At 39.6% G+C, this 12,133-nt stretch overlaps 1 protein-coding gene across 1 annotated transcript; it reads right to left on the minus strand.

Annotated features, from left to right (window-relative positions):
• Window positions 1–603: 603 nt before the first annotated feature.
• On the minus strand, window positions 604–8,375 carry LOC139283782 (F-box/LRR-repeat protein 2-like). The gene is made up of 13 exons (XM_070903820.1): window positions 8,204–8,375; window positions 7,919–8,065; window positions 6,165–6,247; window positions 4,598–4,745; window positions 4,035–4,195; window positions 3,419–3,573; window positions 3,138–3,221; window positions 2,428–2,494; window positions 2,081–2,203; window positions 1,801–1,928; window positions 1,408–1,524; window positions 1,066–1,173; window positions 604–754 (listed from the first exon to the last, which is right to left on the minus strand). Exons 1-13 carry the CDS (start codon window positions 8,373–8,375, stop codon window positions 604–606), a joined length of 1,644 nt encoding a protein of 547 aa, XP_070759921.1.
• Window positions 8,376–12,133: the final 3,758 nt, after the last annotated feature.

The following is a 12,133-nucleotide window of genomic DNA, read 5'->3' on the forward strand; positions in this document are numbered from 1 at the left end:
CTCCAGGCAAGCCAAAAAGAGGGAACAGTGTGCAGAGTGGCCAGGATCATATTTGATACTTTTCCTCAATTGTATTTGCATAGTTTGCCATCCACTGTGTATGCTAATGTTTCTGTTTTATATCATTTAATGTTAGTGTTAGAGTTCACCATACTCAAAGGGGCATGTATGGGAAGGCATCTTGAAAGTATGTCTTGTTTTATTCTAGCAGTAAAAGATGATCTGTTGAGGAAGTGTGTCTTTTTCTCATAGAAATACGGGGATAACCAATCAGCCGAGGTAAAGATAGCAAGTTAATGAGCCTGATCAAAACTAGAGAAACTCAAATAACCCATTTCAAAGATTCCACCACAGCTGGATTATGTTGAGATTAAACACTTGATGCCCTGCAGGGAATAGAGCGTCAGGATGGTTATGGCACATCTGAAAACCATCTCCAAACACACACAGTCAAACCCATACAGGTTCTTTTAAAAGCATTTTATTCATCTCTGAACATAGTCCTCCTTGAGACCCAGCAGACCTCATATAGCCCATTACTGCAATATCACATAAATAAATGCAATGAAAGTAAAAATGCTACGATATGTGGATGATCTACTGTTACTCAGTGTTGCTCTTCGACACGTCGTGTATATCTGTCCAGTTGTGTGCAGATGTTTGCAGAGGGTGAACTTCCACAGCAGTGTTCGCTTCTCTGATCTCTCTCTCAGTGGGGAGGTGGGCACAGCCGTAGAGATGGAGCACCTTCAACCTAAAAAGAGAGAGAAACATGGAAACAAGTTATCACACAGTTAGATGTTCGATGTTGGTAGTAGGTGCTAGACTTTTTTTATTCTGGTGTATCATTCTCATAACTACACCACTAGCAGCTGATCTCATCCAAACAGTTGCTGATTGTATTCATGGTTGGCATCATAACATGGAGGTAGGGCCGGCTATATTATATCTTATGAAAGCCCCACGGAGTTTAATGGCAAAAATGTGAAATAAAGGCAGAGAAATACTGACTTTGTATTTTCTGGAAAGATAAACATTTATTTGTGCCCACGTGTGTGTGTTTACCTCTTGCAGCGTCTGCAGAGCTTCAGTATGTTCTCTAAGGGGATGTGGCAGAAACTGAGTTTGACAGTATGGAGGTGTCCGCTGCAGTAATTTGCCAGTAGAGTAACCCTGTGTCAAACACACATCATTTTTTCTGTAACTTACTATAACATGTTACTCATCATGTTACATAGCTGATATCTATATATATGGGGACAACACTACACACACAGCTTAAGTGTGTTGTTATAGTAGATGGGGTCCATTCAAAAGGAATGGTATATCTTGGACAGTATGACATATCACACACAGTCCCAAACACAGAGAAACATACAGCTCAAGTTGTTGTGTGACGTATTGTACCCTCTGCTTCCCGTGCCAGTGGAGCTGAGATCCAGCTGCTGAAGTCTTCTGCATCCCAAAGCCAGAAACCGAACCCCTGCATCTGTGACTGCCTTACAGCCACTCACATCCAGGGATCTGACACACAAACACATTTATAACTGTCAAGATGTCAAGACCACATTAGTCCAGACTACCAACCAGAACTGGACATACATGAGTCTAACCTTTTTTTGTGATTTCCTGCAGTACACACTACTTCTGTTGGTACAAACCCTAAAAGTTAACCATGAACTTTAGGGTTGAGACCTGCTCTTATAAGTCGGGATAAGGTTAGATTAAAGTTAGGGCACTTCTCAAGGGAATTAATGTAAGTCTATACAGTTGTGTGGTAGTGTGTGTGTGTGTGTGTACCTGATACAAGGTGTGTATTTGCTGATGCTGTGCAGGGTCAGGTCAGTGACTCCAGGACAGGAACTGAAGGTCAAACTCTGAAGTTTGACACAGTTCTGAAGCAAAGTGTCCACTGCGGCATCAGTGACCTGATGCAGTAAAAAAGGATGCAGAGAGGCTGTTTAAATCTCCAGGTTCATCAAGACTTTGAATCTTAAAATTCAGAGAGAGCATTTCTTGATCATACAAAACTTTGAATTTAACATTTCTGGAATTTTGAGTCACAAAATGAGAAACTCACCGCCTGTAGTCCAGTGAGATTTAGTGAAATGAGACATTTGAGCTGTGATGTCATCACCGTGAGACTGTGTGCGTTGACTTTCGGCACCTGTCCGATGTTGAGATGCTGGAGGCCAGGACACATCTAAAACACAGAAACTGAAAAACTGTACATACCGTAAAACATATTGTGTTTTATAGACATTGAAAAAATATAAAGACATGATGAAAAAGCATATTACAAAGCATATTCGCATGCTGAAGCATGTTTGAGACATATTTTCAACATTTCTTTTGAAATTTTAACAGTTAAATTTTAAGCAGTTAAACAAGATAAATTGTGTTTGGTTACTTTTCAAAATAAAGTACCTCATATACTCTCTGTAGACAAGATGCAGTGATGAACTGACAGCCAAAAACCTCCAATCTGCACAGACTAATGTGGGAACACGCTCACACAAACAGGAACAAACATTATATCTGGATGGATTATCCACTAAAAAGTGCAAAAGGTGAAAATGCAAATGTGACTGTCACATTCACTTCTGGAGGTGAACAAAGACACGTTCTAGCCTGAACGAATACAGCCTCACAACCAAACCTCCTCAGTATATTGAGCTACATCTTCTGCTGTACATCGACAGCTGAAGAGGACAACTTCCCCTAATGTTAAGACAGTTATGTACTAATTATGTACCAAGTACGGGGAAATTGCCATGTTGGAAGTGGGAATCATCATTGCCAAATGGAGCAAAAACACAAGTCGTCAGGTCACAAATTTGGATTTTAAAGGTATGAAATATGAATCAGATTTAATTCTGGCTGAACAAAGAGACACTTGACTAAATGTAGATGCAACATGATGAAATCATATCAGTCACATCAAACAACTTGGTGTTAAAGGGACAATAGTCACACAGAGGCATCCACATGTATAAATACATTATGAACAACAATTTATTCAAAGTCAAAGACAGGAAAACACACCCATACAGTATACACACATGCAACTGCTTCGCCTATATAAGCTGTGGTAACTTTATATTTTACAGTACATAAATAAATATAGACATACTGACCTTTCTTTGTGCCTCATGACGAGTTTCATCAGTGGGTCATCAGTGACATGACAGCCGTTCAGGACAACAGATTTTAGTTGCAACCTACAAGATAAATGAAAGATCAATACTGAATAACATCCGTCCATCCTGCCGTTATTTTATTACCTGTCCACCTGTTATTGTATTTCTGTGTGATCAAGTTTACCAGTGAAATGTGTGTGTGTGTGTGTGTGTGTGTGTGTGTGTGTGTGTGTGTGTGTGTGTGTGTGTGTGTGTGTGTGTGTGTGTGTGAAACTGACCCTGCGCAGCAGTCACTCAGAGCTTTCACTCCTGTGTCTGTTGCTCCACTCCAGCTCACATCCACGCTGGTCACATGATGACACAGCTGCCCAATCAGAGGCAGCATCTGGTCACCATGGAGACCAGGACCAGTACAACTTGTGACCTTGAGTTCCTGTAATTAACAAATGACAGGATAGATATGATGTGGGTTACAGAGTACAATTGTCCAGCCAGTACTAATATTACTTTTCTCAGAATAAAGGATGTAGCAGTGGTGAGTTACTGTTGGCTTCAGTAACACGTTGTGTACTGTACTTTCATATGTGTTGTTGACATGGACAGCAGGCAGATGGATTCAGGATGTGAGGTCAATAAATTCACAGTGTCAATAGAAAGAAGAATGACAGAAGTTTCACTTTAAACCTCTTTTGCTTTTTGCCTTCCAAGTGGAAGAATTTCTTTTTACATAACACACAGACAGCACAGTGGCTTATTGATCAGGAGGACGCTGTAACATCATGTGATGGCAAACATCCAAAAGCTTTCACCACACTTCTCTGAGCTCTCAATAAAGCACCCCACAATAAAGACATCTCTTGGCTCGACTCGATGAGTTCCGATTTACTGTTTTACCTCCAGAAAGTTTCTACACAGACTGAAAAACACCTCCAGCCACCAGGAGGTGAGAGACAGGCCACTGCAGCTGTACAGACACAGACTGCGAGGACGACGTCTGCCCACACAAAGCAACCACCGCTCCGTCAGGTTGGAGTTTTCAATCCTCAGATCTTTCCCTTCAGAAAGAGAAAGATTTAGTTTTCAGTATGTCAACTTGTTTTGGTGATTCAAAACTGACCTACAGTGTGTGTGTGTGTGTGCAGATATGAGAGCATGTGATGGTGCAGGTCTGGGTTATCTTACTGTATGTTTGTCCAGGGAGTGGTACAGTACACCACTTACATCATGAGAACACACCATGTGCCGTGACACACACACATACACACACACACACACACACACACACACACACACACACACTACTTGGAAACGTTCAGGACATCCCACTCACCCATGTCATTGACTCCAGTGTTTAACCTGAACCTTGATGCAAAAGGCTGCTTAACACTAACTATGACCAAAACATGCAATCTTTATTTTCAGGTGAGAAGTGTTTACAGTGACGCCGGCCGACTCACAGAGTGTGTGATCGGTGGCCAGTGTGTGGAGGCGGCTGCAGACCTGCACCACTCTGCACAGATCACTGTGAGGCAGCAGAGACAGGATGGACAGCCACACCTCATCAGGCAGACTCAACCAGCGGCCACAAACAGGGACACCTGCTGGCTGACAGGCATAACAACAACAACAACACATTATGACTCTCAAACCAAACAGATAGAAAGCCAAAGCATTCTCTTAATTACAAATGACGTGGGCTTTTAAAGCATTTGATAAATGTGTGTTAATAATAATATTAATAATATTATGAACAAAGAGCAGAAGTAAAGATTTCTTACGCTGTGTTTGCACTCAGATTGTTCACATTGACATCCACCTATAAAGGTAAACAAAGAGTTTTAAATTGATATTCTATTAGGGTAAAAAAGTTAGTTTTTTTGGGTTAAAATGGAAAGAAATTAAACATTGTTGGACGTTACTTATGTCTTACTAAACTTTTACTGTTGCATGACTTTACTAAATAAATAGTTACGTAATCAGTTTAATTTAAAAGCCCCTCCTCTATCAACCTTTTATTTTTGTCTACGGTGCTTTTCATTAATTAACCACTACAATCTGAAGCATAACTTCACCCTATAACCTCAACCTTTTTCTAACGTCAACTGAAAACAAAGTTTTAACTTTTAAAATAAATAGTCAACCTTGTGAGGCCTTGTGTCTCTGTACAGGAGATGAGTCCGTGTAATGAGACCGTCGGAACATATTTTTGTCTCAATATCATTGAGTAACACAAGTACGCACACAGAAACCTTTTTTAACTCCCATGAAAATCCCATTTATCTTATGACTTGCTGCTTGAATGATGCCCGATAAAGTGTGAAATTGATTTCAAACAAAGACTTCTCATAAGGAACAGAAGTAAATCTGTGTTATGGGGCACCACAAGTGTAAACCCATTAAAATGAAGCCATTCATATGACTTGTTGCCGACTTTGCTTTTTGTAGCGTTTCCTGTGTTTGTAGGTAATATTCTCAGCATGTCATTTTGGTGTTGAACTCACTCTGAGCTGGTGACGTTGGTCCGGGGTCATCATGAAGAGGTATGTGTGTCCCTGTAGGTGGCAGACATTTGTGTTTGTCTCTATAGGCTGAAGTAGGTTTCACTTTGTCCTCTGGTGTGTGTCTTTTTGTGTGTTTGATTACTCCTGATGACTGAGCTCTGCAGGAGACACAGGGGGAGGTTCAGCCTGACACAATAGTATAGTACGGTACATTAAGAAAACCTTTCATCAGACACCGGTTGTAGAGCTGATTTGAAAGAGCCATGCTTTCGATATTAGATATACTAGATGCACTAATTTTGTCCATCAGGAAGTACATTCACTCCCCTAAAAGTACATGTGTTGCTAAGTTATGTTGCTTTTTATCAAATTGTGGATCCATGTTTGCAAAGAAACTAAAGACTAAAAAGCAGAGCATTGCTGAATGGGTGATGATAAATGAGGAGTTTATCTGTTACCTTTGCAAAATTTCTTTATTGGTCGAAGAAGACCGGGAGACACTTGACTTTTCACAGAGTCTCACTGAAACTTTTTTCTTTGGACCTTTGACACGACTCCAACAACCCTTTACGCCCATATTACGTCCGGTTCTCTTTGGAAACAAACCTGAACACAGACAAAGACAGAGGCAAATCACACAAGGACACACATAGAGAGAAACACATGCAGTATATTCATGCACACACACATATACAAATCATCATCATCATTTATTTATTTATTTATTTATTGTATCACCTATTTGGCCACTGTGTGAAGAGTAAACTAAAATTAAATTGCTGAGAACAAAATAGTACGCAAACCTAAAACTTGCCCTGGACCAATTCCCAACCTTTTTACCTAAAGTCCCTCTGTCCTCGTCACATGCCGCATAAGTCAATGATTTGTCAATAATTTCACCCAAGAGGGATTTTCCCTCTAAGATGGTTTCATTTTACAAAAGAATGCAAAAGATTAGAGAAAACACTGAAAAAATATATAAATTTGTCGAGCAAAAGTATGTTTTGTCTTCATTTCTGTCCTTTTAATCAGATTTATTTTGTGATCCCTTGGAGGGCACCTGACACCCAGGTTGGGAACCACAACTCTAGACAGTAATGGCTGACGCTGGTACAACATTTAACTGCTGTCATATGTGATATTCAGTACCTGGGTTAGCGGTGAGTGCAGGACTCTCCACAGCGGGAACATTATCACCAGGTGCAGTCCTCAGGTGCTCCATAGGCGTGTTAATGACGTTATCGGTTGAAGTTAAGCTCCCTGCAGTTCCTTTAATCAATTCACCACATTTGTTTCTGTCAAGGTCCAAAGGTGTGCTGCTGGTAACCGTGTTTCTCTGACAAACAGGTCTACTCTCAGCACAAATGGCTGCAGATGTTTCCTTCACAGTCAAATTGTCACAACGTTTGGTCCGTACATGTTCAGTAAGTGTTTTATTTCTATTGTATTTAGATTTATTAATGACATCTGAACTCCTCTCCTTTATGATTTCTGCAGCTGTAACCCTTTTGCTTCCTACTTTATTAAGACGTTTTTTAATCTCAGGATTTGTGGTGGAAGAGTTAAACTCAAAGCAAGATGAAGGCAGGACAGGTGCTTCAATTTCTTCAGATGTCTTTCTCTCAGGTGACTCTGTGAAGCATCTCGGTTCGATATGTCGGCTTTGTCTTACTCTGAAGGGATGCAGTTGATCCACATAAAGCTGGTACTGCTCATACACAGTCAAAGTTGGTGGTATTTTCAAATGACAGCTAGTCTTCTCCATGTGTCCCTGTGTCCTCTCAGGCTCACTGTTGCTTGTCTTATTCTTTGAGAACACCGCAAACACTGAGCTAGATTCTTGTTCTTCATTTACCTTCCCCTTCCTTTTGCCCATCCTAGCATCCTCTGTTTTCTTCTTCACAACTTCCGTCTTTGTTCCCACCTTCCCCTCCTCAACCTTTCCTTTGCTCTGCACCATCTGATGTCCTGATTTGTCTCTTTCTGACTGAGCACCAGCTGTTTTATAACTCAGTTTCAACCCCATGCTCCTCTTGTGACGTATATCGCTCCAGCATGATGTGGATTCTTTGATCAAGCATATTGCGCCGTCTGATGCAAGCGCTTGATTTGTGTTTCTGTCTGATAAGTTGGTGCGTTGTCTTTGATTGGATACAAACAGCCTGCTTGTTCTGCAGTTGTTGTCTTGGCTATGAGTTTGTTTATCGGTGGCATCCTGTAGCTCCATACATTTCATATTTTCAGGAATTTCTCTGCACTCAGGCCGAGTTACCTCACCTCTCCCCGGGGTAAAGGAGAAGGGGATGCAGGGATCGTCTGGAAAAGGAGGTTTATATGCACAGGGGTGGTTATTTGATTCACTGTTCTCATAATTTAATGGTTCAAGTTGCCAAACCTTCTCTACACCAGACACCCCATTACGACCTGCAGTACAGGAGACAGGATGATGGTATTTATCTGCAGATGGATGCTTATTTGCAGGTGATTCTTCCTGTGTTTCCCTCGGCTCGTCATTAGCTGATATCAAGCTGTCAGCTCTGCAGAATTCCTGGTCTGACCCACTGCTGAGGAAAGTGTGAGCCCAGTCCAACACGTACCTCAACTTCTGCTGCTCACTGAAGAAAGAGTCACTGAGAAGACGAAGCTCCTGGTTGATGATCTGCCTACAATTCCCAGAGTCCTCTAGGAGTTCAGACGCAGCACCTCCTGCTCTTGTGATAGGATGTGTCTCCATAGTTGGATTTGCTGTTTGAAAAGTCATCTGTGGCTCATGTTTTTTAGATTCATCCATTGTCATACATTCATGGTATTTAGCCTGTCGGTATACACCTTTTATTTAAGGTCTGAATTGTGAAGCAGGGTTATTTTCTGTCTCCTCGCGACATCACACAGCCTTCATGCATTCTCTTGTTGAAGGAAAGTCATTTATTGTTACGTCAAATGTGTTGTTTTCCTTCCAGGACATTGATGATCAGACTGTACACACTTTAATGTCTTAAAGTGACAACACTGTCCTGTTGAAACAGAAGAAGCAAAACCAAAATCCATTTACATTTGATGCACTACACAAAAATAATCATCATGCAAAAAATATTAAACACCTGTTGTATCAAACATACCTCTTCCTGCTTATGTAAATGTTCTCTCTATGTTTGAGAAGTGATTTTGTCCACTGAAACCAGAAAACAGCAGCTACACTAGAGTCACTCTTACCACAAAGGTCCTCTCGTTTATTTATTGCAGCACAATCCTTCTTGTAGAGTTGGTATAGTAGAGCTTACTTGAGACCTTTGGATGAAGACGTTTTCTACTTGAATCTGGACTAGTCTTGTCTACTACATTCCACTTCTGATAGTAAAGGTTTGAACACTCGTCGTATCCCAGAAATCTTGTGTTGCTCACACAAACATCACCATAGTGACGCCAACACAAAGTGCAATCTGACTTTAACACCACATGAGGGAGACAAAGCTTTGAGAAAGTTCTGGGAAAATGTCTTGAATCTCAGGTTCATACTTCAATGTGTGCTGACAGGATGGTTCCTTAGAAATACAATTTCTATAAATTCAGGGATTGAGATTTCTTTTCTGTCTCAGAGATTAAAGCCAAACCTTTAACATGTTTAAAAATACACAATAAACAAACTGTCATAAAATAATCCACACATTAGGCGCCATATTTCAATATATATTCATTAGGGAGCTTTATTGTGGCAGTATTAACATATAAAACAATCCATGTTTTCTTTTATAACATACAAACATTCAAAATGTTCACTTCACAAAGTTCATAAGGCTTGGTTGTCCCAGAAGAGAGGGGGTCATTACTTAGGGATTTTTTTTTGTCTTTTTTCTGATTAATTGTTTAAATTAAATCTCCCAGAGTTTCTTATTAAAAGAGACTGAATGACAAAACAAACAAAAACAAAAAAAGAAACAATCTGACTAACCAATAAAACAACAAAACAATCAGTTTGACTAACAATCAAAAACAACAAAGTGACCGTGCAAGAGATTCTGCTACTGTACATGCCCACACAACACTGAAATAATATACAACAGCTTATTTTTTCTCTTATACCATGTGATGTCCAATAGTTTTGCATATAGTAGACCTGAGTTCAAATATTTAAAATCTTAAATTAATTAATTAAAAGCAGTATTTGTGTATTAGGTTTTGAATTCCATGTGTTGGTTGTCTGTGAAGCATTTTCTGTTATATTGTTGTTTTATTTTTACTGATACTTAAAAAGGCAGGAAATTAAATTTAAGGTTTGTAAATACTTGACTCATGTCAGGAACTTCTGAATTTGTATTAAGTAATACCTCAGATATGACATCAACTGGTGTGTGTGATCTCGATGATGTTTTTTTTAATCACAGTTTTATGTAAGTACAGGCAACAAAAGTTGTACTCTCGGTCCGTCTATATGCTGTTTGTAAAACACAGGAACTCAAGTTCAGTAGCTCAAAACAAGAGCTAAATGTCAAAGGGGTGAAATTCCCTTTTAAACTCATGAAGGCTGCTAAACTGATAAATGAGCTACACACTAATATAATGCTACAGTGTCATATGGGACCAAACATCTGTTTTATCACAGAACCGAAAGGCCTTTTGTTGTTTGCAATGAGTTGAGGTGTTTTATTCTCCATTTGCTCAGTTCAGTGTTTTTTTAAACATCTTAAAAACTGAACATCTAAACAATTAATGTTTCTGAATTCAATCGTTCAGTCAATAGCATGCTCTGTTAGCAATGAGGTTAGGTGTTAGCGTTAGCGCTTAGCGTCTGGGTTTAATGGCTTACACACACACACACACAGAAAAAGCACAACGAAGCTAACTAGTCAAATATTTTAGAGCAGCTCTTTAAGAGATTGTAAAATGATCTTTTCCGAGCAGCCATCAAGAACTTTAACTTTTTGTATTGAGTAAAAATTTAACTGAGACAAAAATCCTGTTTTGTTTTGGGATCAACAGAATTAGCAACCACATGTATTCAGTCTCGTCAAGTCAAGTCAATGATTAAAATTAAGCACACTGCGTGACGTGTTTTGGTTTTTAAATGTTTAAATGTGGTTTTTAAACTGCTCCGATAACCAATGTCTAATTTCAATTGAGTGAAAAAAAGCCTTTTAATGTCTCAAACTCTTTATCTTTTTCCTCCTCTTGGTAAAAACACAGAGAACATGCATTCATCTAAGATGGTCAAGACAGCCAAGCCTATATCTAGATTGCTTTACACAGACAAGACACGCAGAGGGAAGAAAGAAAGGAAATCTTTACCCAGATTGGGGTTTTTTGCCACAACTATAAACACAGTATTTACAGATGAGGTCATGCAATTTGCATTGAGAGGTCAGCAAAAAGGAGGCGAGTGAGAGACACCCCGGGTTAGTTAGAGGAGGATGAAGCACAGAAATAAAGGACAAACTACGTCTGTACAGCTGTGTACATGAAGCCTATACAATCTTTTTTTATTCTAAATCTACAGCGAATCATTTTGGTGCACGTTCACACTGGAGGAGCAACAGCTACACATGAAGACGGGATGATAATTCATGATGATATCCCCCCTCCTGTTAGTTCTCATGGGATGATGGTGATCATTTAGCAGTGCATACAGATTCAGCTTCATCCACTACAGTGAAGCTGTTTTTTTTTTTTATCTCAGAGTCTGTGATGTTAAATGCAAACGTTGTCATCATAGTGGTTTGGCCCTTCGCTTGGTTTCAGCATCGAAACTCAGTGCATGTGCTGTAGTAGGAAAATAAATGCTTTGTCCCGAATAAGCGTGTCTCTGTTCTGTTACTGCATATTTTCTATATGCATAAAGCTCGTCAATGCATAAAGTCTACAGAGTTACATGACAAAACAGCTGGTAATATGAGGCAGCGACATTTGATCGGTTATAATGAGAGGGCTTTGATGGTGGTGTGCACCGCAGGAGGCCTCTGTAGCAGCCAAAGAGTACGGAGAGTGATCTCTGAAAATAAACTTTAAAGCATTAGTTCAGTTCTTTATATGAGCCAAAATACTGTGTGAGAGCTTTGATAGAGAGACTGGCCAATCTAGACTCCATGTTGCTACTGCTTGTTGGATAGCAGTGGACCAAATATGGAGGTTCAGCTATGATGGCCAAACTGCGGTAACTAGCTCTCAACAGTAAAGACTTTTAGGGTAATATTTCTATTAAAATGACATGGATGCATATGTGGTAGAGTGAAATGAGGCTACAACATCACACACAGTCTGCAGCCATGTTTATGCCTAGCTACAGACTTGGTATAAATACATACAGTGTTTGAATATTCATAATAGCATAAGAGCAAGACATGTATGAATGTTATGGATAAACTATATGGTGGATGCTGTGATTAAATGCATTTTTTTTTGTATTTCTTTTTCGACACATAATTGTATTTTGAACATAAACTGCTAATGCCCTTTCCTGAGAAGTTGATCCAAACCATTTTTTAACTAAAACATCTGTTT

This window comes from Enoplosus armatus, chromosome 4 (genome assembly GCF_043641665.1).
Source record: "Enoplosus armatus isolate fEnoArm2 chromosome 4, fEnoArm2.hap1, whole genome shotgun sequence".
Lineage (NCBI taxonomy): Eukaryota > Metazoa > Chordata > Actinopteri > Centrarchiformes > Enoplosidae > Enoplosus > Enoplosus armatus.